We start from the raw sequence: 23,644 nt of genomic DNA on the forward strand, positions 1-23,644 counted from the left end.
ATTGTTTACCATCTTCAGGCTTCAAGGGCCTTGTCTGTCATATAGAAATAATACCTCAGAAGAGCCATAAAAGTTATATGAGAACCTAGCACAGAACAATCACATAACAAACTGTAGAAGCCATTAAACCGAAGCCAGGTATCAATTCCATTTTATGAATGATAAAAACGTCAATTCTTAATTGTTTTAAACTCACTGCAACTTAAAAAAAAAAAGAGGACTATCAAGAATCTACAACTAGAGCTGTATCTAGAAACCATAGAACTATGGTTCCACGGATTACTACAGAAAATCAAAAGAAATGCTAGTGCATTTCTTTCTTTCTACACAGATCTACTTATTTATTTTTTATTATCCATATACACAAGATTGGGCTTGAACTAACAACCCTGAGATCAGGAGTCACACATTCTCCCAACTGAACCAACAGTTCTAAAATCTACTTTCAGGAGACGCACATTTGTTTGTTGTTTTACACATACTGGGTTTATAATGAACTATCAGAAAGGAAAATATTTCTCTTTTCTCTACTTTTCCCCAGAGCCTGTCAGAAAGTTTTAAAGATTCCTAAAGTTTGAGGAAATAATTGCTAGTGCAATTTTGTTTCCTCAAGATAACTAAAACTATCTCTAGCAATTCCATTCATTCCCAAGGATCCAATTACAGGAATGCAGGATTTCCTTAGGCAACACTGAAGTCCCAAGTACATTTCTGTGAGATGCTTTGGTACTGCCTTTTTAATCCCTTTCAAACTTACACTGGGTCCAAATTATTACATTGTTCATTAATTAATTAATGTACATCAACCCTGGTCAGGAGGTAGCAGAACTAGTTCTATCACTTGCAGTGGGGTAAAGAATTAAAAGACCCCTTATGGGGATCCCTGGGTGGCGCAGCGGTTTGGCGCCTGCCTTTGGCCCAGGGCGCGATCCTGGAGACCCAGGATCGAATCCCACGTCGGGCTCCCGGTGCATGGAGCCTGCTTCTCCCTCTGCCTGTGTCTCTGCCTCTCTCTCTCTCTGTAACTATCATAAATAAATAAAAATTAAAAAAAAAATTTAAAAAAAAAAAAAAAAAAAAGACCCCTTATGTGTAGGAATTGATCTGAATGGCACCAGCAGGTTTGCCTAGACTGAGGGACAGTTTCCATAGTAATACCAGGCATCTTGGTAAAAATTTTCCAATCCCCAAAAATATGTATGACACGGGAAGTTTGGTGATAAAAATATGCATTAGATTTTATGGTTTTCACTAAATGAAATCTTTTCTAAAAGTAATTTGTTTCTTCCAAAAAAATTAAATGTGTACTGTTTAAAGCAGAGAAAGTTTGCTTCTTCATAATTTGTCAATCTATTAGGTGCATCAGGCCATAGATCACCAACAACACTGACAATTCTTGCACTGAGGGGGGCCCTGGACAGGATGAGCACTAGGTGTTATACTATATGTTGGCAAATCGAACTCCAATAAAAAAATATCCAAAAAAACCCACTGACAATTCTTTCCACATTGCCATTTAAAACACAGGAATTAAGAGGGTGATAAGCCATGGAGGAGGAGGAGATACTTTACTTAAAAAGGCTGTGCTGATCAAGAGAAATTATTGCCTCAAAGGACAGAAGCATCATGGCCAGGACATGAACCATAAACCAATAGGTAAAACACTCTAAGAGAACACCCTTAAATCTATTCTAAATCAGATATTTCACTTGAGTTCTCATTATTTCTGAACAGAGCTAGAACATAGCTTCTCCAAAACATATAATTAGCCTAAAGCAATTTTAGAAAATTATATTTTCAAAATGTTTGTTGTTGTACACTAAAAGTCCTAGAAATAGACATCATTGAGTAGAATTGAAAAGCATTAGCTCTGCATTGGCCAGGGATTTTTTTTATCCCATTAGTTAACATAAAATCAGACAGGTTCCACAAGAGGAAACCTATCACCTGAAATATGTGAGAGATCCCAAAGGATATTATGCCTGTCCATCTTACATAGGCAAAATATTTTAAAATATTAAATTTAAGTGTTATTATGTAAAATATAGTAGAATCTCAAGGTCTTTCTATCAAATAGGATTTTTTATGTGTGTTCTCTTTCAAACATGAAGATGATGGTACTAAACCTCTATCCAAAAGTCAGGTACCAGGGTACCTGGGTGGCTCAGTGGGTTAAGCATCTAGATGCCTTTGGCTCAGATCATGATCCCAGAGTCCTGGGATCTAGCCCCTTGTCAGGCTCCCTGTTCAGTGGGGAGCTTGCTTTTCCCTATCCCTCTCCCTTTACCTCTCCCACTTGTGCTTTCTCTCAAATAAATAAATAAAATCTTAAAAAAAAAAAAGGCAGGTGCCTTACAATCACAATTCTTTCAGAATGTGGAAAATTCTACAAAATAAATGGCTGGTTTCCTTAACAAAAAAATATCATGACAAGAGAAGAAAAGTATAAAACTATAGAGGAAAAAAAAAAAAAGAGAGAGACTTAGAATGCTCAACGTTACATGCCATTGAGGAATTGCAAATTTAAAAAACAGTGAGACAGCACTATAGACCTATTAGAATGGCTAAACTCCAAAACAGCAGCAATACCAAATGCTAGTGAAGATGTGGAGCAAAGAAATTTTCATTCTTTGCTGGTGGGAATGCAAAATGGTACAGCCACTTTAGAAGGAAATTCAGTGGAAACTAAACATACTCTTACTATGTGATCCAACAACGATTCTCTCAGGTATTTATCCAAATGAGCTGAAAACCTATGTCCACAGAAAAACCTCCTGGTGTGGGGTCGGGAACAAACATCAAGAAAGAATTCTTGAGACATTTTATAGCGCAACTTAGTAAATTTATTCAAGCAGCATGGAGACTGGACCTATGGGCAGAAAGAGCTGTCCTTATGCTATATGAAGCTCATGGTTTTATGCTTAGTGCACTAAGGGGAGAGGAGGTGGAGGAAGTATTAGATGATAAATGTGTTCTTCAAATTTCTACTTGTAAAACTACTTCTGCAAGATTTATCTGGTGCTTATCATTCAGCTCAATATTAACTTACAGTGAGATATACAAGCAGTCATAAGACCCTTTAAGAATGTAGCTGCCAGCACCTAATTGCTCATTATCAAAACTATGCAGAGTCAGCCTTCTGGGTAAAGGTGAAAATTTTTCTGCTTCTACCTGTCATCACTACAACACATATATATAACAACTTTATTCATAACTGCCAAAACTTGGAAGCAAACAGGATATCCTTCAATAGGTGAATAAACAAATTATGATACAACCAATACAATGGATTAGTATTCAACAATAAAAAGAAGTGTGTTATCAAGCCAAGAAAAGATCTAAAGGAATCTTAAGTACTTACTGCTAAGTAAAGGAAGCCTGCCTGAAAAGGCTTCTATATGACTCCAACTATATGTCATAGTCCAATGATGGTTTAGAGGAAGAGGGGATCAGAGAGATACAACTTGGGAGATGGGAAATAGATAAAACAAATTTGGCAAAATATTGATAATCATCAGAGTCATATAAATAGTCAATAGAGGTTTATTCTATTCTCTCGACTTCTGTGCGTGTTTGAAGTTTTTCGTAATGAATGATGCTTTTTGGCATGTACTTTGAAATGTTTTTAAGGATTGTGCTGATCTGTTTCCATCATAACTAAACGTCATGGAAGACTAGACTAGAATACAGTCTACGTTTTTAAATAGGACCATTTTCTGCACAGGGATGAAGGGGTCAGTATGGTGTGACTGAATGGTAACTGGAATTCCTACTGGAACTAGGTAGTTACTGGAATTCCTTTTCTTTCTTTTTTTTTAAAGATTTTATTTATTTATTTGACAGGGAGAGAGAGAGAAAAAACACAAGCAAGGGGGAGGGGCAACAGAAGAAGGAGAAGCAGATTCCCCATTGCTCAGGGACACCACCCCCCCCCCATGCCAGGCTTGATCCCAGGACCCTGGGCAGATATTTAACCAACTGAGCGACCCAGGCACCCCTGGAATTTCTTTTCAAATTTAATGTTTTACTTGCAATCTAATCCAAACGTAGGGGAATTTCCTTAAACCTGCATCATAGCATTCAATTTATTCATTCCTGTGCCTTAAGTAATCAGAAAATGTCGACAATAAAAACAATGACTCTGAGACACAATGAAAGCTATCGGAAGTAATGAGGCCAACAGACAGCAGCCTACCCCAGTCCAAACCTGTACAACCTTTGGACAATCCTCTATGCATAGACTGAGACTTTGTTTTTAAAAATATCTTTTACAGGCCAGTTGGTACTTTTTAGGACAAAGTTTCTTCAACACCTCAACAGTCCTTTTATCCTTGTTCTTTTCATATTTGTGTCTATCTGCCTTCTAACCCTCTGGCTGTTTCCAACCCTTGGACTTAGTAGAAATCTGGCCTCCTTAGCTCTAAGGCTGTGCTGTCTCTATCATAACAATAACCTCATTCTCAGATCCTTCTCTTTGGTGATAGGTTCAAAAGATGGGCCAACAAACTGCCCAACACCTAAGCCAGGCAAATTTTAGCACTCTGCAAATAAGGAGTTACATAGATGACCCATTGGCAGACCACATGGGATCTGGAGTAGGATGAACACACATTCTAATCCTGTGCTTAAGTAAGTTACTCTCTTGGAGTTCAGGTTTCCTTAGCTAAAATAGAATACTGATATCAAGACCTACAAATAGGTCTTGATAATTAAATAATATATGTATTACCATGGTGTCTGACACGCAACAGGTACTGAATATTAATTTCTTCTATTTCCTATCACATTAGACCATAGCGGTGGTGGGTTTATTTTTACCACAAGTTCTAGCTTGCAAGCACTGTTGGCACAGTTATTTTAAGAAGTTAATAACCTCGGGGTGACTGACTGGCTCAGTCACAAGAGCATGCAACTCTTGATCTCAGAGTCGTGAGTTCAAGCTCTACATTGGATGTAGAGTTTACTTAAAAATAAAATAAAATTTAACTTAATTTAATCTAAAAAGAAATTAATAACCTTAGTATTCTGGCTTTACCATCTCTTCTCCTTCAGGTAAAAGTTCCTCCCACAGTTCCACCTTGTAGTCCTCACAAAAAATATGTTTTTCTGTATCAATCACTGATGCCCTTCTCCATGAAAAGTGTCATATGGGGGGTCTGTCTCTGCTGACATCATTTTAGCTAAACTGACAGCTTGGTTACATGACAGGCAATATGTGACAGTAAAGCAAGAGACGATCGAGATTTTTCTTTTCAAATAAACACACATTAATGTAAAAGGAAAAATAAATTTTAGCAGATTAAAAATCTTTAAAAAAATCTTTTCTCCAGTTTTTCTATCCCTCAAAATACTTCTGGAACTTTCCCCCTAAAACTATAGTAAGAGCCTATTCTTAAATCTTTCTCCTTTGCACAATCTCATTATTTCATAGCCACATTTTGTAAGTTAAACTGAGACCTGGTGTAAGTGCTTTCTTCTATGTGTAAGGATGGCACTACATAGCTCATTTATTATATATCTTAGTGTTGCCTTTTATTTGGGGTTGGAGGAGTAAATCGATCACATTCTGTAGATATAGTTTTCTTTTTGCTGTTGGATTTCTATTCTTTGCTGTTTGTTTCCACAAAAAGGGTCTACTGATGGTATTGTAATCATCTCACCAATTCTAACAGAATTTTTTTTAAATAGGAAGGATTGAATGTTAGTATTCTGATTTATTAGCATTACTACTGATTTGCTGATTGCAATTTTTACTCCTGAGGAACTCAATTAGATAATTTAAATGTAACTGCTTTCCCCCTCCCCCACTTAAATTACTGGAAGAGAAAAAGCAGTTTAAGTGTGCCTTATTAGTAGAGTACATAAAAAATAAAAATTCAGCTATCCCTCAATGAAAGGATTCATCACTGTTTCCCTAAAAATAGCAAACTTACACTGGTCATCTTAAATATGGTTGACTTTCTATAAAATTTTAGAAACACATCCATTGAAAAAATAAGATATTGCTGTACTAATCAGCAGGTTATCATGATGCCCTAGCACTTTCCAGTATCAAGATTCCATTGATGTTAAAATTTCTTTTCTGTTATAAAACAAGTTATTGTTTAAGCCAGCATATCTTCCCTAGTCAGAAAATATGAATGTATGTGTGGACAGAATTCTGACCAAAAGGGTTACCAGGAAGGGCTGACTCAACAGAGCTGTGGTTTCACATTTAGTTAGAAGAACAGATTTGCACCTTAATCTTCTAATCCGACTGAGTCATTCGATTTTAAGTTGCTTTGCATGCAGTTTTAGCTTATTTCTGAAGGTCATTCTGTTTCTTGTGTTTCTTGTGTGTTTAGCCAGCTGATCTACTATCTGCTCCACTGGTATTTCACAACATTTGCAAAACTTGTTTTAATTTCCCTTAAGTTAAAGAGATAAAACTATGACATACCTTCATTTCCATGTGTTTAAATTTTTTTTTTTTTTTTTTTTTTTTTTTTTTTTTTTTTCATGTGTTTAAATTTTATCTATCAGCTTTTTCCAGGCTTTTCACAGAGGCAACATTACTTGTATCTTTTTTTAATAGGAAAAAAAAGCTCCCCTACAGCAAATAAATGAAAGAAGGTTGATAAAGAAAATGTCATATAATTTGTAATCAGCAGTTGACAACTTCACATATTATATACTTATCACTGAAATGACTTCTCAAGTAAGTGAAACTACTTAAAAGTTTTAAGATCCAAAGTTAACATATATGGTGTAGAAAATTAAGGAAAGTATGGAGATACACCATCCTAAGATTTAAATACCTGAAAAAGGAATAAATCAGAATTATAATAGTAAATCAATATTTCACTTATCATGAACAAATCACTTCTTCAGTTGCTATTCATTATTTCCTCTCTTTAAAAATGACTATAGGGGCAGCCTGGGTGGCTCGGCGGTTTCGGGCCACCTTCGGCCAGGGGCGCGATCCAGGGGTCCCGGAATCGGGGCCCACGTTGGGCTCCCTGCATGGGGCCTGCTTCTCCCTCTGCCTGTGTCTCTGCCTCTCTCTCTGTGTCTCTCATGAACAAATAAATAAAAAATATTTTATAAATAAATAAATAAATAAATAAATAAATAAATAAATAAATAAAATGACTATACTAATACCCACGTCTTTGTGGATATGTTCCAAGAATTACCCAGTTATTAGGTTATAAAGCACTATGGAAATTTTAACTCTGCTGTGAAAACAATTGAGTACATGTTGTGATATAAAGAGAAAGCTACACATCTACCTTTCTTACTTTGTTTATGTCTTGACCAAAGACATCTGACAGTACAGCTGCATAAAGTTAACAGGATATGGGAAAGTATGTCCAGACTATTCATTTTTTAAATTCTTTCCTAAAAATATTATTACTCTTCCTTTGGAATATATTAATCATATACCACTTGCTCTCTAGAAAATATAAATAAAAACTATGTCCTCTAACTTTCATAATGACTAGAGAAATATTTATACTTGTCTTGGAGGATAATTAAGAAATGTTTCCTTCTAGGTACATTCTACTTATTAACTCCTTGAAGGCAGAAACCATGTTTATACATCTTGTATACCCCCATAGCACCCAGGACAGGGCCTCTCACATAATATGAAGCTCCATAAATATTTTTTCCGTAAGTATTTCTTAGCCTGTTCTCTCTCCTTAGGTCTGGGAATGAAAAATAAATAAGTCAAGTTTCCTGTTTTCAAGAAATGACACACTCTATTAAACTTCTTAGATAACTCTAGGATGATTTACTATAATAAAAAATGGAAAAGGAAGAAATTGTCAAGAAATCTTTAAAGATGACATTTTAGTCTAAAGACAAATGAAAACTCATTATACACAAAAGAAGCAAACAGGTCAAGAGAACAACACAAGGAAAACATTTTATGCATAAGGTTCACTGAATAGCTCAACATGTAAAGCACAGAGCAGATGGTAGCAAGTGGTAGAAAATGAAACCAGAAACAGGAGCCAGTTTGTAAGGGTCTCATGTTCTATACCAAAGAATTTGGATTTTATCCTAGAGACAAATGGTCTCCAAAGTGCGGTGCACTCGCCCAAGAGCATATGCAAAATTATTCCAGGAAAATTTAGAACATCTATTTATATTTACCTTTTCTCATCCTTTAACATTTTGAGTGTTTGATGAGTGTAGTATGTGTGTGTGTCTGTGTGTGTGTGTGATTTATAAAGAAAAATACAGGTGTTCTTGGGTGGCTCAGTCAGTTAAGCGTCTAACTTTGGCTCAGGTCATGATCTCAGGGTCCTGGGATTGAGCCCCTTGTTGGACTCCCTGCTCAGTGAAGAGTCTGCTTCTCCCTCTCCCTCAGCCCTTCCCCACCCCATGCTTTCTCTCTCAAATAAATAAATAAATAAATAAATAAATAAATAAATAAATAAATAAAATCTTTTTTAAAAAGAAAAGAAAATGAAAAATACACATGTGGGGTGCATATTCACAATTTTTATTGATGGAGTACACAACCAAAAAATGTGAAGACCTAGGCAATAAGCTGCCATCGGAAGGGTTTTTTTAAAGGTAACAGTATCAGACCTATATTTTAGAGAGTTAACATTGAGGTACATACAGATGATACAGGGAAAAGGAGAAATCTTTTCAGCATTATTGAGATATTGACATATATGTAAGTTTAAGGTATTCAATTTTGATGATTTGATACATGTATATACTGTAAAATGAATACCACAGTACAGTTAGTTAACAGTTCTATCCCCTCACATAATTAACATTTGTATGCGTGTGTAGTGATAACATTTAAGATCTACTCTTAACAGCTTCTAATTATATAATACAGTATTGTTAACGATAGTCACCATGCTATACATCAGATCCCCAGGACTTATTCATCTTATAACTGGGAGTTTGTACCCTTTCACTGACATGTCCTCTGTTTTCCTTACTGCCCCAGCCCCTGGCAACCACCATTCTACTATTTCTAGGAGTTCAGCTTTTTTAGATCCTGCTTATATGTGAAACATACAGTATTTGTGTTTCTCTGTTTATTTCATTTAGCATAATGCTCTCAACATCTATCCATGTTGTTACAAAAGGCAGACTTCCCTTCTTTTCACAGCTAAATAATACTCCATATTCATCCATATTAATTTCCATATTCCATTATAAATAGTGTATCACATTTTCTTTATCCATTCATCAACAGATGATGTTTGATCATCAAACACTGATGTTTGATGTTAGGTTGTTTCTAGATCTTGGCTGTTGGGAATCACACTGCAAAAAAAAAAAAAAAAAGCTGCAATGAGCAATGAACATGAAGGTGCAGATATCTCTTTGAGATAATGTTTTCAGGGGCACCTGGATGGCTCAGTGGTTGAACGTCTGCCTTTGGCTCAGGTCATGATCCCAGGGTCCTGGGATTGAGTCCCACATCAGGATCCCTATAGGTAGCCTGCTTCTCCCTCTGCCTATGTCTCTACCTCTCTCTATGTGTCTCTCATGAATAAATAAAATATTTTTTAAAAAGAGAGAGATATAGTGTTTTCACTTCCTTCAGTTATATACCCAGCAGTGGTAAATTTGTTTTTAACTCTTTTTTAAAAGATTTTATTTTTATTTATTCATGAGAGACAGAGAGAGAGAGAGAGAAAGAGAGAGAGAGAGAGAGGCAGAGACACAGGCAGAGGGAGAAGCAGGCTCCATGCAGGGAGCCCAATGTGGGACTCAATCCCAGTCCCGGGACTCCAGGATCAGGCCCTAGGCTGAAGACGGCGCTAAACCGCTGAGCCACCCGGGCTGCCCTGTTTTTAACTTTTTAAGGAGTCCCCATACTGTTTTCCACAGTGGCTGTACCAGTTCACATTCCCACCACCAATGGTGCATGAGAGTTCCTTTTATCTCCAAACCTCACCAACACTATCTCTTCTCGATAATAACCATTCTGATAGATGTGAGGTGATGTCTAGTCGTAGTTTTGATTTAGATTTCCCTGATGATCAGTGATGTTGAGCATCTTTCATGTACTTGTTGGCAATTTACATGTCTTCTTTGGAAAATGTCTACTCCAGTCCTTTGTCCATTTTTTAATCCTATTGTTTGGTTTTAGTTTTGCTATTAAGTTGTGTAAGTTCCTTAAATATTTGGATATTCACCCCTTACCAGATAGTTGGCTTGCAAATATTCTCTCCAGTTTCAGAGGTTGCCTTTCTATTTTGTTGAGTGTTTCATTTGCTGTGCAGAGCTTTTTAGTTTGATATAGATCCACTTATTTAATTTTTTATTTTGTTGTTAAAATCTTTATTCCATGGTCCAAGTGTTCTATAAACTTCCTATTCAGAATTTGATCACCTGGACGCTTCTTAGCAATACAGAATCTCAGGCCCACCCCAGATGTATTGGTCAGGATTCTCCAGAGAAACAGCACCAGGGCAGCCCGGGTGGCTCAGCGGTTTAGCGCCGCCTTCAGCCCAGGGCGTGATCCTGGAGACCCGGGATCGAGTCACACGTGGGCTCCCTGCGTGGGGCCTGCTTCTCCCTCAGCCTGTGTCTCTGCCTCTCTCTCTCTCTCTCTCTCTGTGTGTGTGTCTCTCATGAATAAATAAAATCTTTAAAAAAAAAAAAAAAACAGCACCAATAGAAAGGGAGAGGGACAGAGAGTGTGTGTAAAAAGTTGTAAAAGAAATTGGCTCATGCAATTATGATGGCTGGAAAGTCAAATCCGCAGCGTGAGGCAGCAGTCTAGAGACCCCGAGGAGCCTGTGGTGCAAATAAAATCTAGTCTGCTGGACAACTCCCCCTTGGTTGGGGAGCGGGGTCTCGTGCTCTGTTCAGGCCTTAGTTTAAATAAACTTAATCCACATTATAGAGAACAATCTGATTTAGCCAGAGTTCACGGATTTAAATGTTAACCTCATCCGAAAAACCCCTTCAGGTAGACTCACAAAATTAACTGTCACACCAGACCTGATAGTTCTGAATCTGCATTTTAAAAAGATCTCCTGGGTCATTTTACACATATTCAAGTTAGAGTGCCACTGCTGTAGAAGATTCCTAAAGAGGGCCAGAATCCCCCCTTAAAGAGCTTAAAATATACATGGTAATTTCACAGGACTTGATTTGTTGTTGTTTTAACTTGACAACCTTCCTAGCATTTACTGATCCGGAAGTGGGGGGGGGATTCCTTCAGAAATCCCCACTCTGCGCCGGGTGAGGGTAACCCTCCCATTTTTCCCACGTGGACCTCACCGGGCTTCTGTCCTGGCTTTTTAAATTAACATCCTGTGTCTTCCCGACTACAGCGAGTTCCCCAAGGGCATCTAACATCTTATTTCCCCTCTCTCCGGGACTCTATTAGGATAGCAACCCAACCGAAGCCCAGGTCGGGACTGCAGGGCCACCCCCATCCCACGCCCACGGCCCATCCCCCAACACCCCCGCCCCCAAGGCCGACTGGTCCATTTTCCTCTTTCAGTCAGCAAATGTCAGAAGTTATTATTATTCGAACTAGACCTAGGGAGACGCTGCACACAGAGACATCACACAGATGAGAGGGCTCTGCAGGTGGAAGCATATGTAATTGACGGTATTGCCATTTTTGCCCCACAAAATCGGCGATTCCATAGGACTGAACAAGGTTTCCATGTGGTGATTTTCCTCCGCAAAAAACGACTTTAGGGACAATATGCTGTCACGGGTAGATGGTACCAGGGTTGCTAATATTCATGTCAACTTGCGACTGATAACGTCAAATACCATCCAGTTCCCCCATTTCGACGTAAGTCCTCCCCTCAATTATGCGCCGTTCCAGTCCTCGCGGCTGCCTCCAGGGGCCCCGGGCCCCGGAGGGTCAGCCCCTACGCTTTACCAGGGAGCCGCAAGAGGGGAGAGCGTCGCCCGGGGACCAACGGCGACCCGGCACGCCCAGAGCCCCAGGGGCGAGATGACCCCACCGCCACCGCGCCACCCGCCCGCGTGGCCCGCGTCGCCCGCACCCAAGATGGCGGCGGGGGCGGAGCCGGCGTCGGCGCGGCCGCCTGGGGGCGGGGCCGCGGTGACAGCGCGCGGCTGAGGGGCGGGGCCAGGCCCGGGGCGGAGCCAGCGCCGCCGCCCCGCCCCGCCAGCGCGGCCCCGGCCTTCTGCGGTCCGGTCCCGGATCTCCTTTCCGCCGGGATAGCGCTCCTGCTTCTCGGGGGGGCGTTATGAGGTCCCCGACTCGGGGCCTGGCCTCGAGCGATGGCGAGGAGGGCTCAGATAGGACGCCCCTCCTGCAGAGCACCCCGCGGGTGGAAGCCGGTGAGCAGCGGACCTGTCCCGGGGCGGGGGGGCCAGGATACTCCGCGCCCTTGGCCGAGGGGACCAGAGCTGCTTAGGTGTCAGGGGTCTTGAGGAAGGGAAGCCGAGGCGCGAGGGAACTGGGGGGGGGGCCGGCCGGGCCCCGCTTAGCCCCCGCCCACCTGGGTGCCCAGAAGCCGTTCTGGGGGTCGGGCGGGGACCGTGAGGCCGGGCCGGGCTGCAGGCTTGGGTGGGGCCTCGGCAGGTGCAGCCCCGCGGGGTCTGGGCGGGAGCTGCCGGGCGCCGCCGGTGCTGGGCTCCGGGCAGTTGTCGGTCATACCGAGCAGGGGACCCCATGGAGGAATGTATTGTAGGAGAACCTGTAAATCAGTGAGCAAAGGGCCGGGCGGAAGAGCCGGAGTAGAAGCGAGCCGGGAAAGAAAGCTGCACAGCGGTGGGCAAAGGGTTGGCCCGAGCTGGCCGCTCTTCCTCCCTGTCACCGCCAGGTTTCCGCAGCTGCTGTCAGCCGGCGGGCAATCTGGTAGCGCCCGGGGCGAGCAGCGAGACCCAGAAAGAGGACTGAGGTTCACATTTGCGTGCTTGTGGAGGAAAACTATTGCATAACCCAGCGAATATCTTGACTTTGTTTCCATATGGTAGTTTACGATTACATCGCAGCCCTCTATGATTTAAGTGAGGAAACAGCTTAGTTATCCTCAAGATCGAATACCTTTAAAACTCTGCTATAATTTGCCTGTGGTCTTGCAGCAAATAGAAAAGAAGGACTTCATAACATGTATCTTCCCTCGATTTGGGGAAATTACAATATATTGCTCTTTAATACGGATACCTACATTTACAAACATAAATGTAACTTCTTTAAAAGTAATTAAAACTAAGGAATAAATCCGTTTGCATGCATTCTGTAGTCTCAAAGATGTGTGCATGAGAAACAGAGTTGAATTAGAAATTTGACTTTTCCTGACCAGAAACAGGATCATCCTGTGGTATCTTTTTAAATTTGATTTTAATGTCACCAGATGGTGGCAGTAGATGTGGCAACGTAAGAGCTCCATCCACGGGTTGGAGCTTATTTTTGAGGACACTCAGTGTAAATACTGTACCAATGATGTTTTACCTGGGAGTGGACTTAGTTCCATAAACTGAGCTTTTTCTGTGGCATACACGGTTTCATTTCTATAATCTTCTGTAAAATAGTCTAGCATGGAAATACAGAAATATTCAAGATATTCCCTGGAGGCTACTATATTGTGTTGCAGTTGAGAAAATATACATAGCTGTACCTTATCTATGCCTAAGTGTATAGTTTTGATTTTCAGGAGAGAAAGGCTGATAAAATATACATCATAATTATTTTACAGTAATAAAAAGACCTTAGAAACTAACCACCATCTGGTGATGCATCATTTTATACATAGAGAACCAAGGGCCACAGAGGTTACATTCCCAAAAGTTGGATGTAGCCACTTGTGTTATATTTGAGAAATTCCTGTTTGAAAAATCCTTAATCATTTTTACTTGATCCATCACAAATTTGAGAGTTCCCCCCACTCCACCGTGTATATGTTGACGTGGTTTTAAATTATACATAGTGTTTCTTTATTAAGAAAGCTAAAATTAAGATATGTTTCTTGAGTGTTAAAAATTAATGCCCCTCAAGTTGATGTAATATGATGGATTCTTAATAACCCCACTATTATTTGCCCCTCAAGCATTTGCTTTTACTCAGCCTGGTGGATTTCAGACATGCACACTAAAATGATGGGGGGAGGCTGGCTCAACACTGAGAAACCAGAGGAAGTCTATAGATTTTTCTGCTAAATTTAGGTAGGAGGAAGGGAGGGAACTAAGCAAGGAAGAGCAAAGCTTCCCCTCCCACACATGAAAATTCTTCATTTCTCACACTTTATACCAGTTGGAGTTTTACTTTTTTATGAATGACATATGTCTTACATTTGATTAAGTGAATTTTCAAGATACTGTTGCACCAAAAATGTGCTCATTAGTCTTAGGGAAAATCAATTTTAGGGCTTCTAAGACATTTCTTTGTGTTTAAAGACAGAGCAGAGGGCACCTTGGGTGGCTCAGTGGTTGAGTGTCTGCCTTTGGCTCAGGTCCTGATCCCAGGATCCTGGGATTGAGTCCCTCACAGGGCTCCCCGCAGGGAGCCTGCTTCTCCCTCTATGTTTCTGTCTCTCTCTCTCTCTGTCTTTCATGAATAAATAAATAAAACCTTTAAATATGTTTTAAAAAGACAGAGCATAGATCTGGAGTCAGAATCCCTAACTGCCAAACCTAGCTCTGCTAACTAGCTGTGTGAGCTTTAGCAATTACCTAAACTCTCTATGCTTTCCTTATCAATAAATCAGGGAAAATACTATACCTAACTTATAGGGTTATTATGAGGAATAAATGAGTTAATAGGAAATTCTTAGAAGAGTTTGGTACATACTGAATATTAGTTACTATTATTATTATTATCAATAAAGACCGTTTAGATTTTGCATTCCTCAGAGAAGTTGGGCACAGCAAAATGAGGTCCCCATTCTTCATGGTATTGCTATATTGGAACTTGTGATTTCTAGCTTGTAATAGTTCATTCTGTGCCCAGAATTTTGTTTTCATTGATGGGAGAGGGATGTTTTATTTGTTTGGATTTCTGCCTCTACTATTCTGTTGAGGGGGTTACATTCAGGGTTCAGTTACACCAGCATTGAGTTTCACAAATATACTTCCTGTGTGAATACAGTCTTAAATATAAGATATGGAATGCTGGTAGAGAGCAACCATGTTACAGAATGAAGGCAAATGCCCTTGAGTCATTGGACCATTGGGTCATGATGTGATAACCAATAGTAACTGAATCCATTTTAATGAAATTTGGCATTTTCACATAAATGGGTATTAATATGGAAGCTAAGAATACATAAGGATTTAGCAGGAATTAATTACCCATAAGGCAGAATAAAACAGTTGAATATTACCCTTTTTAAACACAAAACATATTGTATTCATGTTAGATAGGAAATCTTTTTTCTTTTTAAGGTTTTTTTTACTTAATTAATTTATTTATTAAAGATTTTATTTATTTATTCATGAGAGACACACAGAGAGAGGCAGAGACCCAGGCAGAGGGAGAAGCAGGCTCCATGCAGGGAGCCTGATGTAGGACCCGATCCTAAGACTCCAGGATCACGCCCGGGACGAAGGCAGGAGCTAAACCGCTGAGCCATCTAGGGATCAGGAAATCTTTTTTAATGCAATTCCTGGGCCATGAGGGCTCATAATGTCCAGTGCCCACCTTCTTCTAGGAAAAATCATCATCTGTGTGGGCCAATACTCCTAACCATGGAGTTTCCACCTCAGTCTCAGCCCCTCACAATCAGTACCCTTGCTCGTCCCCACTGCCAAACCCTTGCACAAAAACTAAATGCCTGGTATTCTCAGGTATTCACCAGCCTTCACTCCACCCACATCCTTGCTTCAACAGAGACCTGGCCTTCTGGGCATATCATTCTCACTCCTCACTGCTGCCTCAAGGGGTTATTATTTTCTTTTGCCATGTACTAATTGATGGGATTGACTCTACCTTATTCCACATGGATGATGCTTCCAGACAATTACCCCTCCACTCTCAATGCCTCAAAGACTAAGTATAAATGTTCTTTCTCCAAGAGGCCTTCCCTGACACACCACACATGCACACACATGCGCACACATATGTGCGCTCAAGCAATTTAATGTGACTCCTTGGCCACTTGTTACACGCATATATTTTAGCGCTTAATCTTATTGGTATAACTTTCTTCAGGGTGAATAAGAAAGGAACTCACTTTTGCTGGGTGCTTATCATAACTGCTCTAGAGTATTTAATTTAATCCACACACAACCCAGTGAAATGGATGGTGGTTACCTCACTTTAAAGTCAAGAAACCTGAGAATGAAAACTTTTTTTTTTATTTATTTCATTTATTTGAGAGAGAAAGAGTGCAAGAGGTGGAGGAGCAGGGCTGGGGAGGGGGAGATCAGAGGGAGAGGAGAGAGAAGAACAAGCCGACTATCTGCACTGAACACCAAGCCCAATGCGGGGCTCAATCCCAGGACCCTGAGATCTTGACCTGAGCCAAAACCAAGAGTCAGATGTTCAACCAACTGAGCCACAAGAATGAAAACTATTAAGTAACTTCTTCCAAAGACACACAGCCAGTGAGATTCAGGACTGACATTCATTCTCAGATTTCCTTCTCTCTAAATTAGCCTGTGTTCTTTATTACACCCACTCCACGTTCCTAAATTTAAACCATATTTTAGAAGCTGATGTTTGTTTTGATGGGTGCTCTGTTCGTTATGCAAGCATGATTTTGCTTTGAACTTGATTTCAATGTGACGAATGCTTGATGGATGTTCTCTCTCTTCATGATACAAGCATTCTTTTGTTGGACCAATTTCAAACATTATCCAAATTCACAGGCACATTTTTTCTTGTCACCATGCTTTCTTGAAATAAAATTTTTCTGACTGATTTGTAAGCAACAGCCATTTTTATAAAGCCATTTTTATTTTTTAAAAAGATATATTTTTAATATCTCTTACAACCACATAGCCATAAACTTTATGACATTTGTGTTGGCTGTTTATTTTCTGATTATTGATTGTGCCCCCAAAAGTTAAAATTGCCTGATCCATAACTTCTAGACCAGTTTCTCAAGTAATATCAAGTTGCTAGCCCAACATCTTCATAGGATATTATAATCATAGTCCAAATCAAGCATCACATGGGGAGAAACTGATTACAATAAAATAAGGTAACTGCAAATAGGATAGAGAGGTGTAGTAACATTACGAGTCAGAGTGGCATAAAACAAAGTTGTCTAGACTAATTAGTAAATTGAATTACTAGTAACTTCATCCCTCCCTTTCACTTACTTCCACATCTAATACATAGGCATGGTTTGTCAGTTCTGCTTTTAAATTTATCTCACATCTGCCCATTTCTCTCCATTGCCTCTGCTTTATTCTAGTTTATGCCACCTTCATCTCTTCCCTAGAAAACTACCATTTTCTGTAAGTAAACTTAAGAGATCTTTTGAGTCTACATCTTCCACCGCCATTCATACTCCTCCCCCATTGTAATCTCCACACAACAACCAGAGAAGCTCTTGAAACCATAAATTACCTGCTGTCATTCCTCTGCTGAAAAACGAAATGAGCTTTGTAAATAGTACCTTGGCAAAGCAGATAGTACATATACCTGGAGTTTTCTTCCTCCAGATTACTTCAAGTAACATGCTTTGCTTGTCCAAAGCTGGCAAGATTATGAGTCCCCCCTCCAGACCTCTGTGTAGTACTGTCCAACACAGGAGGAAGACAAAACATGCCTTACACTCTCCAAAGTCTCTTAACTAGACAGCAGCCTGTTTGGTTGCAACAGAGAGCACGTGTGTCTGGATTCAGGTAAGAGAGACAGCATGAACAGAGCCTTAGAACTGCCAACGCAATTCTCACAGGTCAGGATCTATGGCAGTAGTGCCATAATTATAATAGCTATATTCCTGTATAGAGTCAAGAATGCCAAATGAAAAATGCTCTGGTCAATGATGTAATTCCTGAACAGAGGAAAAATCGATTGCAGTGGTTAAGTGTGTGAGGGCTTACAGAAAAGTGAGATGGATCATGATACATTAATATAACCCTAAGTAGAATTATGTCATATTCATGAATACTTCAGCCTGAATCAGCACTAAAACCTTTGTACTCTGAAAAAGGTAGTTGTTTGAGGTTGAGTCAGTGAAAGCACTAGGATTCCTGAGTAGGGGAAAAGACACATACAGGTACAGTGTTAATATGTCATTACCAAATAAAAGCATATGTATATTCATGTATATGTATTTAACTTTAGATTGTCATTACCACGTAAAATAGATGTTTATATATTCTGACAGCTATTTATCAAACACTCGGTATCTACCAAACTTAAAGGTGTACAATCCTGGATTAGCCACTCTCTGTCACTAAGGGATCAATCAACCTTAACTTCCTAAATTCCTGTCTCCTCTCCAGTTCGCAACTCAGCAAAAGAAGAAAAAGACCAAATAATGTGCATACGCCTGTAATTAAAGTAAAAAATAGATCAAAACTCCTCCTCTCACATGATCTTTCATTGGTTCCGCCGACCAATTCCACCTTCCTTTTTTTTTTTTTTTTTCCAATCCTTGCGGCACATTCACTTGCTTCCTTTTTTAATGTGGGCCCTTTAAGCACTTTCAACTGAGCAACTGTCACAGATGCTGCAACTGTCATAGATTCTGCAAGTTTGCTTCTGGATTCTTACATACATTTAGTTTAGGAGGGCCTTAAGTATTAATCATGGCTTCTGATTCAAACCCAGCCTCTGAGGATACTTTTCAAGGTAAGAAATTTATCAAGAGGGGTTTCATGCCCTAGCCTAGGCAGGAAACTTTTTGTGCCATGCTACAATTACAATGAGATGGCTACTAATCCATAAGTCCATAATATCAGTGCTTTGCTGTATTGAGTATTCTAGTACTGATTGGCCAGGTTTTACATTGTTTCTTAGAAATAATGATGCCATTAAAACCCTTATCTGTTTTTCTTGCATCTTTATCAACTGACCGGGATAGGGATTTAGGTTTGACTGTATAATTGAGATTTTTCTCTTTTTTTTAGAGAGAGCAAGAGAGCATGCATGCAAGGGGGGGTAGGGTGTGGGATGATGGGAGGGAGAGGGACAGAGGGAGAGGGAGAAAGAATCTAAAGCAGGCTCTGCACCCAGTGGAGAGCCGACCTGGGGCTCTATCTCACAATCCTGAGATCATGACCTGAGCCAAAATCAAGAGTCAACTGACTAAGCCACCCAGGCACTCCTGTAATAGACATTTTTCTGAGCAAAGCTGATAAAGCTATATTGCCTTCATGTCTTAAGAAACTATCTGATAGTCCAGGCTCTCATGTGTTAAATATTTATCAAAACTACAGCTACCGAAAACAAATTCTCTTTGATAAATGTTTTGAGATATGCTTAACCTGAAAATATTCTCAGAAAAATATTCATGATTTATTAATTTGTGTACTTCTAAAAAGTAACCTTTTTAGTAATTTAGACAATATCACCTCAGTTATTCCTCTAGTGAAAGTTGTCTCCCAATATTTATTTCAGCTCCAGTGTGCTGCTCTGCTCGTTACAACTTAGCAGTTTTGGCTTTTTTTGGTTTCTTCGTTCTCTATGCATTACGTGTGAATCTGAGTGTTGCATTAGTGGATATGGTAGATTCAAATACAACTTTAGCAGATAATAGAACTTCTAAGGAATGTGCAGAGCATTCTGCTCCCATAAAAGTTCTTCATAATCAAACGGTAAGTGCTACTTTTTTAAACAAGCAATCTTAATCCTAAAATATGTCCAAGTAAAAATACTGAAAGGTCTTTCTTCATCCTATAGAAACTGCAAACACTTTATTCCTGTAAGCTCTGAGTCTTTTTCTTTTGTGTTTTTTCAGGAACTGGTTGAATAGTAACGTAACTACAGCTACTGCTGCTTGGTGTAATGCACTTTGATCTGTTTGAAAAGTAGTTTCTCAGTTTCCTCTATAAACATACCAACCATCCTTGAAGATAATTTGGAAAACCTGTTTAGCATACCAGAAACTTTGGTTGTTTTTGATGTCACTATATGGTTTTTATGGGACTATTATTCAATAGCTGTTTTACTTAAAAGGCTATGGTTAAAAAAAAAAAGGCTATGGTTGCAGGAGAGTTTAGGTCATCTACAGGATGAAAAATAAGAACAGGTCAATTTCTTACGACATTCTTCTCCAAAATTATACATGCCTAACCTAAACTGCTTAAATCACTTTGCCTGCTTCATGTTATAGTGGAATTGATGTGTATGCTCACCATTTGTTCAGAACTGAATTTTGCATACTTAAAACATTTTATTTTGCTTATCACACGGGGAGATAGAAAAGGAAAAAAGGCTGGTGTCCTTTTTTATGAGTATATCTTCATCCCTTTTCAGTGCCCACAAAGGAGCTGGATCACACTTAGGTTAGTCTCCTGTGCCATTTACAAACAGGAGCATCCAAGCATGGAAGAGGGTTTCTGCCCAAACAAGCAAACATACAAAATAATGACTTACCAAAAAAATTTTAATTGATTATTAAAAAACTTTAATAATATTGCTGGATACATGTTTGAATACACATCACCCACTTTCCCTACCTCAACCTGTGACTTCTATAACTTCTGGATAGTTCATAAAATCCAAGAATTCTATAGATAAGTTACAAATTCATACTTCAAAAAAGGATACTTAGAGGGGTGCTTTGTATCTTTCCTTTTGGCAAATGCTTTTGTTGATCTAGCTAGTGATCTTCATCTGCTTTATATCGGCAGTAAAAAGAAATCCTGAAATGGTTCTTGACACATTGACTCAGTGATACAACTGTGAATTAATGATGTCAGATATTCAGATCTGTCACTGACTCTTCATTATGACCTTACTGTGTGCTGCTACTAATTAAAAGACATTTCCTACCCAGATGAAGTCTATGGCTTGGTTTAAATTCTTAACTCTTTTGTCTTGTTTCGTATGACTTCAAGTGCTTGTTCTGAATCAGGGAAATATTAATGATCTATATCTGTGCAGTTTGTACATACTAATAACCAACGGTAAGTGAACACTTAGTATGTGTGAGGCCTTTTTCATTTAATCTTCTGGATCACAAATCCAATAAGGAATAGAGTTAGGCTTGAACCCAGCCCTGGCTCCAAAGCCTAGCTCAGCCACCAGGGTAGAATTTCTGGATTAAATCTGTGCCTCTTTTTTGAGCCTTCTTGGTTATGGTCATTATAAAACCTCTACAACTGATCCTATAGTCTAGTTTCATAAAACAGCAGGCCTTCTTCAACTTTATGGCTTTCAATTATTGTCCATTCACTTCTAGAAATTGCATGCCTGTATTGTGTGACTCACCTACCTGGTAGAAAGTTTGCAAGTTCTTCAGTCTGAAACAGTGGTTCAAAATTACATTTATATGTACTAACATGCCAATTAGACAAAGAAGCTATTTAGTCAAGGTCTTAAGAAGTTGTTTTTTACCTCCTACTCTTTATAGGGTAAAAGGTACCAATGGGATGCAGAAACTCAAGGATGGATTCTCGGTTCTTTTTTTTACGGCTACATCATCACCCAGATTCCTGGAGGATATATTGCCAGCAAAGTCGGGGGGAAACTGCTGCTAGGATTTGGGATCCTTGGCACTGCTGTCTTTACCCTGTTCACTCCCATTGCTGCAGATTTTGGAGTTGGAGCCCTCATTGTACTCAGGGCACTAGAAGGATTAGGAGAGGTAATTTTTTTCTCTCTTTTGTTTTTCTTCTTACCCTGTATCACTTTCTTTTCTTCTTAAAGGTGTCATTCTTTGATATGAATATAAACCAAAAATTAACATCTGAAGATAATAGGGAGATAATAGGGATTTATTTTTTAATTAGAAAAATGATTAACTAGGGCACCTAGGTGGCTCACTGTTTGAGTGTCTGCCTTTGGCTCTGGTCGTGATTCCAGGGCCCTAGGATCGAGTCCCACATTGGGCTGCCTGTGGGGAGCCTGCTTCTCCCTCTTTCTATATCTCTGTCTCTCCCTCTGTGTCTCTCATGAGTAAATAAATAAAATCTTGAAGAAGAAGAAGGAGGAGGAGGAGGGCAGGGGAGGGGAGGAGAGAGGAGAGGAGAGGAGAAGAGAAGAGAGGGGAGGGGAGGGGAGGGGAGAGGAGAGGAGAGGAGAGGAGAGGAGAGGAGAGGAGAGGAGAGGGGAGGGGAGGGGAGGGGAGGGGAGGGGAGGGGAGGGGAGGAGAGGAGAGGAGAAGAGAAGAAAGAGAAAAATGATTAACTAGAAAATAACCTGAATAGATTTCATATCAGTGAGCTCAAAGAGTTCTCAAATGGAAGCATATGGAAAATGGAAGGTTTGCTAAAAGATCAGAGAAGATACTTTCCAGGGGATACCTCATAGCTCCTACTCACTGCTACTTCAGGAGAAAAGTATTATCTTAATATAAACCACTATTAAAACGGTTAAGATAGACAAACCATCCTTACCTTTTGAACTTTGGCCACAGATTATCTCTGCCTTATCATTGATTGCCCGGATCTAAAATACATTTTACACAATGAATTGTCAAATTGCCTTGTTTAATTTTAGGTGTGCTGTTATTCAAAGAGCTTCCTCTTTGTTCTTTTAGTTGTTGTTGTTCCCTAACTTAGATACAAATAATTTATCATTCATATATTTATCATTAGTTTTGTGATTCTTCTGACCTTTTTGCTGCTTTGAGAATTTTCAGTTTTTATCTCTTTTTTCTCTTCTAAGATTTTTACCATTTTTGAAAATTGTAATGCCTTATCTTTCTTTTCCTTTCCACTTCTTTTTTGCATTTCATAATACGTACTTCTATATGTATGTATATATGTATCTTACAGAGGAAAAGAAAGGGAGGCAGGGAGGAGGGATAGAGGGAAAGGGAGAGAGATTATCATTAAGTATGCTCCATGCCCAGCACAAAGCCCAACACGAGGCTTGATCTCATGATCCTGAGATCACGACCTGAGCAGAAATCAAGAGTCGGACATTTGGGATAGCCCGGGTGGCTCAGCAGCTTAAGTGCCTGCCTTCGGCCCAGGTTGTGATCCTGGAGACCCGGGATTGAGTCCCATGTCGGGCTCCCTGCGTGGAGCCTGCTTCTTCCTCTGCCTGTGTCTCTGTCTGTCTCTGTCTCTCTCTCTCTCTCTCTCTATCATGAATAAATAAATAAAATCTTGAAAAAAAAAAAAAGAGTCGGACATTTAACTGATTGAGGCACCCAGGCACCCCTGTACTTCTTTCTTTAAATAATAATCTCTTTTTGTTTCTAACTTTGAGCTTCTACCTGTGAAACTGAGGCATAGGTTTATTTTTCTCTTAACATTTCTTTAACCCAAGCGAAATAGTGTCCTCTGGGTTTGGTGTATAGCATAAAGCTTATGTTATGTTACATAGTGATGTATCGTGCTGTGTTGGAAAAACACTAGCTGGAGTCATAAGACCAGAGTTTGAATAATAACTCCACTGTATCTAATGGTGAAACCTTAGGTAAGTCTTAATCTGTAGACCTCAGTTCCATCATTTTTTAAATTTGGGACTAAAATACCTGCCCCATCCTCAATCATAGCTCAGATTAATAATGATTACTAGAATACTTTGGAAATTGCAAAGTACTTTTTAAATTAAAGCTTTGATCACTCATCTTTGCATTCTTATTTTGTCCTTATCAAATAAAGTTGTACTAAA

The 23,644-nt window shown here is 39.5% G+C and overlaps 1 protein-coding gene across 6 annotated transcripts in view; it reads left to right on the forward strand.

Annotated features, from left to right (window-relative positions):
- The first annotated feature begins 12,096 nt into the window (after window positions 1-12,096).
- SLC17A5 (solute carrier family 17 member 5) overlaps window positions 12,097-23,644 on the forward strand; it is a 43,024-nt gene continuing 31,476 nt past the window's right edge. For 2 of the 6 annotated variants that reach the window (XM_072832338.1, XM_072832340.1), the window contains exons 1-3: window positions 12,097-12,297; window positions 19,475-19,671; window positions 21,432-21,665. In XM_072832338.1, the coding sequence (XP_072688439.1) occupies window positions 12,204-12,297; window positions 19,475-19,671; window positions 21,432-21,665 (525 nt within the window). In that variant the 5' untranslated portion in view covers window positions 12,097-12,203. Of the gene's footprint in view, window positions 12,298-18,528; window positions 18,707-19,474; window positions 19,672-21,431; window positions 21,666-23,644 lie in introns of those variants that run through there. The other 4 variants (XM_072832339.1, XM_072832335.1, XM_072832336.1 and 1 more) reach the window with 4 other exon arrangements.

Source organism: Canis lupus, chromosome 7, assembly GCF_048164855.1.
Source record: "Canis lupus baileyi chromosome 7, mCanLup2.hap1, whole genome shotgun sequence".
In the NCBI taxonomy this organism is placed as follows: domain Eukaryota; kingdom Metazoa; phylum Chordata; class Mammalia; order Carnivora; family Canidae; genus Canis; species Canis lupus.